General features: G+C 38.8%; 1 protein-coding gene across 1 annotated transcript; it reads left to right on the top strand.

Moving 5' to 3' along the window:
• The first annotated feature begins 4,727 nt into the window (after positions 1-4,727).
• On the top strand, positions 4,728-5,882 carry LOC120349584 (52 kDa repressor of the inhibitor of the protein kinase-like). The gene has a single exon (XM_039419985.1). The coding sequence runs from the start codon at positions 4,728-4,730 to the stop codon at positions 5,880-5,882; it is 1,155 nt and encodes a 384-aa protein (XP_039275919.1).
• The last annotated feature ends 275 nt before the right edge of the window (positions 5,883-6,157 follow it).

Here is a 6,157-nt window from a genome sequence, read left to right as displayed (position 1 = left end):
GCTGTTGAAGAAGGCAGTTCGGATATTGTCATCCAGTGGTCATCTGGAGCACTGTAGGCCACTCTTCGCCAGACTTGGGATTCTCACAGTTTTTAGCCAGTTCATCTTTGCTTCCCTGGTTGGTATTAGGAATACCAATCTGACAGTGAATTTGAGGGGGTTGCAGAGTGCCTACTCACTTTGAAATGCTCTCGAAGTCAATGTTCCTCGATGTAGGCTAAGTAAGGCTCAGAACTGTTATCCCAATATCGCTATTAAAATGTTTAATATGCTACCTCCATCTGTGCGTCATTTGAGTGACAGTGAGTTTAAGAGGAGACTCAAGTCCTGGCTGCGTGCCAGACCATACTACTCCTTGAGTGAATTTTTTCAGGAGTCTACAGTTGACATTTAGTGGCCATCACCGTGTTTAGCCATCTATGCCATTATGTTTTATTTTTTGATGTGACAGTGTTGTCAAAAACTTCTGTGTGATATTGTATTTTTGACGTGATGACCAACCCAGCTCCTCTGGCTGGTTAATGGTCCTACAAATGAAGATTGAAGATTGAAGATACCCTAATCAATCCCCCCCCCCCAAAAAAAAAACACATATGTGTGAGCATTGGTCATGACTATTAGGTTCTCTCCACCACAAAAAAAAACTTCACCTGGATTCTCTCCCTAACAGGTTCCCCCATACAAGCCCATACAATATTTGTCCATGATAAATAATATTGAACAGTTATTTAACTGTAGGAATTCATACAGTTGAGCCGTCAACTTGTAGGCTATCTGTACTAGATTCAAGAAATCCTTGAATCAATTAAATAAGATGAAAAAATATTTATGGACTTCAGGACGATTCTATGTAGGAAAATAGATCAGGTATTGATTTTTAATTATAGTTGAAAAGGCAATTGGGCAAAGAAAGTATTGCTATACTCACAAAATGTGCCATATTTTCGAAGCCAGTGTGACGTGATATTTCAAATTTTAAAAACGTAGCCAATTATTTTCATAAACGTATAAAAACTTCATATGATAACGTATAGGTAATACGCAAGGATTACACAAAAGATATGCAAGTCCTCGTAATATGAAGACTTCACGCATTTCTCTATTTCTTGGATTTTGAGAAGTTTCTCTCTTTATTTTATCATTTATAACTATCTCCAATCTTGATCTAATACCAATAAAATGAATAACGATAAAATGAAATAACTGATTAAATGAAATAATAACGATTAAATTAATTTCAAAATAGTTATGAGTTGATTCTTATGTAGTAGACAGGGGTTTCTGCCGGTTAAACAGACTTTTTTGCGGGTGAGAATCGAAGGTGTGGTGGGGGGGTATCATCACACCTGACAACCCCTGCCCATGTAGTGGAGGGGTGGGAGCGCACCTCCCCCCTTTAGCCACAAGAGTGCAACGTCTGCAGATTTCTGAACAGCTGTCATCTCGAATAGATAATAGATAAAATGGTCGAATTGTTGAGAGGACTTCGCACATTTCTCTATTTCTTGGATATTGCGAAGTCTCTCTCTTTACTTTATTATTTATGACTATCTCCAATTTTGATTTAATTTTTTGAGGAATTACCCCAAAAAACACAAAACAAAATATTGAATAAGAAGGCCCTTCTTAGGACCTTCAAATATTTTTTTTATGGTAGCGCTCATTGAATTTCCATTTGCAGTAGCAGTAATTTTTCCAACAATATTTGCAGTAGCGGAAGTCTTCGGTGTTATTTACAGCATTAATTTTGGGGTTTCGTTTAATAATAATTATACATTAATTAGCATTTGAATGATTGCAATATCTCAGTAATTACCTTCCCTAGATAAGCTATGCTTTAAACATTAATCTGCACGGGCCCTTGAGGCAAAAAATTAAAAAGTATTTAATATGTAGTCTAGAGGTCAGAAGTTGAAACATTTAACCAGCCACTTATTGCGATACGGTACTTATATGATGGCTTACATGCTACTTACATGATGGCCTTACATGACTCTGTCCCCTGGTGTTATAATGACTTGAAGGGCTTGTTTCCAAGATCAGGATTTAGCTATGTTCTAGAGACTTCGAACTGTTGGAGTCAGAAAATTGGTTTTCCGAAACGGGGCATATAGTTGTATTTTTTACAACAATCTTTATTTCTCAATATTCTATAATTTATTATTGGAAACGTTTTTCCTTGACAAAATTGAACATTCCTGAATAATTCAGAATAACTTAAACTTTAAACTATTTTCTCTTTATTTCACTTTGTGTTCAATTTTCTAGTTTTTCAAAATTTAATTCAAGCGTGACTATGACTATGACTGTGACTACACCCTGTTTTGGAAAGCCAATTTTCGGACTCCAGCTGCTTACAGTCTAGAACTTGACAAAATCCCGAGCTCGGAAACTGGCCCTGTCAATACAAATTGACTCTATTTCATCAGGGTGTCCACTGAATCAGGCTCAGAAAATTCCCGTAAAATCCCCATATATTTCACGTTTTTCCCGGTTTTCCCCGCTGGTTAAAACACATGATTAATATGTAAAAATATGGGTTGTAGGCGGGGGGTGTGTGGTTATGTCCCGTAACCTATGGGGTTACTCAATCAGAAGGGTGGTCATTTGGAAAGATGTAATATTCTTAAATATCAATATCAAAAGTAAAGCAGCATGTTTTACATCAAAATGTAGCACCTTTATATGATGATAACTGTTTACTGTATTCCGAATAGCCTAATATAAAAAACAAACTCTGCCGTTGATTAGTATAGAATTAGCAAAGTAGCTAGTTGACAAAAGTGTCAAAAACAATTCCTGTATCTCGACAAAATTCCTGTATAATTCCCGTACATTACCTGCTCAAATGAAATTCACATACAATTCCTGGTTTTCCCGATTTTCCTGACCCATGGACACTCACTCTGTTCATCCACACTTCACAATGACATGCAATTACTTCAGAGTAGAATGAGCTTGCCTAATTGTCCCTCCTTATGCAAAGTGATGCACACAGCCATCCCACCGTCCCCATTCACACAACATCCGCCCACCTGCACTGGAAACGAGACCGCAGCCGCCTCCATAAACGCCACAGCCAGCAACAAACCTGATCAATTTTATTGTATAATTATGTATTTTGTGACTTATACCCAGGGCCGTTGACAGGGAGGGGTAGGGGGGGGGCTACAGCCCCGGGGCCCGATCCGGGGCCCTAGGTCTGGTTTAAAATACAAGTCAGTGGTCTTTTTAACTGGGCAATATTTCCTTTAACAGACTTCTTATCTAAAAATAAAGTTGGGTGTAATGCATTAATCAGTAGGGCAAAACTTGAGTTTTTCTTCTATTGTAGAATAGAGGAAAAGAAACGGTAAATTTGAAGGTGAGGGGTTTTAGTGCTGTGGTGGCCCACAGGTCCGACCCGGCCGCCCGGGCGTGTGGTGGGTATTTCAAGAGGTGGCAGCATGCAGCGTTGGCAACACTGCACTAGCCGTCATCGCGGCCGGCGGCAGTGTATCTTTCTAGCTTCTTTGTTTACTTACGTCTGTTGCACGCTGTCAATTTTCTGTGCAATTTCGTGGATAGTTCTATCATTCCGTTCATAGTTTGTTAATCGTTATGTGTGTTTCAATCAGAACTAGTTCAGTGATAAGTTAAAAGAGTGAGAGGAAAGTAGAAACAATGAGCTACAAACACAAATCTGGAGCGCAGAAGAGGAAAGAAAAGGACGATAGAGAGTTTAGAGAACGGGAAGCAAAGAAAGGCCAGTTGTCACTTGGACATTTTTTCAAAATACCCGATTCTGTTTCACTTTCACCTGATACTGAAGTTGAGTTAGCAGTAGACACTAGTTCTAAGACTGATGCAATAATAAGTCCTACTCCTACCGACAAAGATATATTTGTTCCTGAAAATGAAAGTGCTGAGAGTGAGACTGAGAATTACAAGATTGAAACCACTGCTAATGCTACCAGTAGCACGTCTATCTTGGTCACAACTTCCCAGTCTCATGATGAAACGATCTCGTCGGCACCTTGCATAGACTTTGATGTAGGGGACCCCAGTTTTGATGCAAGTATACATTTAAAATGCAATCATTTTCCAATGCCAGAGCGATTTCCTGACGACATCACCAGTTCTTCAGTACCAACTTCAGTATTTAAAAAAACCTCACTAATGGCGATTTAATTACACGGGACTGGCTAGTTTGGAGCCAAAGTAAAAAAGCCTTCTTCTGTTTGCCGTGTAAAGTTTTTAGCTCACTCCCTCACACGAAACGCTCATCTCTGGCACTTCCAGAAGGATTTTCAAGTAAAAAACGTTGGAAAAAATTGTTTTATAAGGTCCCTGAAAACGAAAACAGTAGTAGTCACAAACACTGCTACATTCAATGGAAGTCAGAGGTGATAAAATCAAAAAAAGATAAAAATCTGACAGGCTTAATTTTGAATTCCATTCTGCAAGAAAAGGAAAAGTGGCGTGACCTTTTAAAGCGATTACTTAATGTGACTTTGTTTCTAGCTGAAAGAGGGCTTGCTTTTAAAGGCACTAATCAAAAAATAGGAGACCCATCTAATGGAAATTCTTTGGGCATCTTAGAACTGCTAGCAAATTATGATCCAGTATTAAACAAGCATTTAAATAAAGTTCGTTTATATCAAACTAAAGGGGAACGAATGCAAGTTCACTACCTGTCGCATGATATTCAGAATGAATTTATAGAATTATGTTCTTCCCAAGATACAATGGTAATTCTTGAAGAAAGAGAAAAAGCCAGGTATTATTCTGTAATTGTTGATGCAACACCTGATTCAGCTCACATTGAACAGACAGCATTTATTTTGAGATACGTGCATGAAACCGAAGAAGAAAGTGAACCCTACAAAGTGCAAGAACGACTTCTATGTTTTGCTGATTGCACAAAAAAGAGTGGCAAAGATATTGCTGAGCTTATCTTGAGTACTTTGAAACGCTATGAAATCCCTATAGAAGACTGTAAAGGCCAAGGGTACGACAATGGTAGTAACATGAAAGGTGCCTATAAAGGAGCTCAGGCTTTCATATTATCAGCCAACAGCGAAGCTGTTTACTCTGCGTGCACTTGTCACTCCTTAAACCTTTGTGGTGAACAAGCAGCTGAGTGCTGTCCAGCGGCTATAACTTTTTTTGGGGCTGTCCAAAAGTTATTCAACATTTTCAGTTCAAGCCCCCAGAGGTGGGATATTTTGAAAAATAAAATACCCGGATCTCTTCACTCCATGTCAAAAACACGATGGTCAGCAAGAGTGGATAGTGTAAGACCTGTTGCAGCTCATCTTCCTGGAATAGTAGAAGCACTTGAGGAAGTGATCAAACTAAATTTGACAGCAGAATGTCATCGAGACGTAGAGGGACTGAAGAAATACTTCAAGAGCTTCAACTGCCTTCTTCTTGCATCGGTTTGGTACAAAATATTGAAACCCATTGACACAGTCAACAGAGTTTTACAGAACCGTGGTGAAACCTTAGATGTAGCGTCAAAGAATCTAAGTCAATTGATAGAAGATTTGAAAGTTTTGCGGAATGATGGTTGGGATAAAATCTTCAATGAAGTTTTGGTCGTTGCTGAAAACATAGGATGGCCGCAGCAACTTGAAGAGGAAGAGAAAAGAAGTAGGAAACGTAAAAGAGCAGCTGACGAGGACGATGAGGTGTGTGATGACAATACGGAACATGAACTTCATGCAAAGACCACTTTTAAGAACAAAGTTTTTAATGTCATTTTGGACAGTGTCATTGGGGACATGACAGTGCGTTTTAAGTCAGTCAGTGATTTGTGTAGAAACTTTTCTGTTTTGTGGTCATTCAAAGAAATGCAAGATGACCTGATCGAAACTAAATCTGCTGAACTAGTACAATGACACCAAAAGGATCTGGGAACCGATCTTCTTGAGGAACTGGTGAGTCTGAAGCAAATATATGAAGCAAACTTTGGTGGAAAAAAACTTTTACCCTTTGAACTTCTCAAGAAAATTGAACTCTTCAATTTAGAATCTTTATTCCCAAATCTTACTGTTGCCTTGAGAATTTTTGCCACGATTCCAGCCACAGTCGCCAGTGCAGAACAGAATAAAAAACGTTCTACGCTCAACAATGTGCCAAAACAGGTTGTCAAGCCTAGGTGTTTTGGCGGTGG

The sequence above is a fragment of the Nilaparvata lugens genome, chromosome 2 (genome assembly GCF_014356525.2).
Source record: "Nilaparvata lugens isolate BPH chromosome 2, ASM1435652v1, whole genome shotgun sequence".
Lineage (NCBI taxonomy): Eukaryota > Metazoa > Arthropoda > Insecta > Hemiptera > Delphacidae > Nilaparvata > Nilaparvata lugens.
The sequence above is the reverse complement of the archived record's forward strand: the minus strand, read 5'-3'. Positions and strand labels throughout refer to the sequence as shown.

Excerpts from the sequence above, each read along its gene's own strand:
- LOC120349584 (XM_039419985.1), top strand. The coding sequence starts at position 4,728 with ATGGTAATTCTTGAAGAAAGAGAAAAAGCCAGGTATTATTCTGTAATT.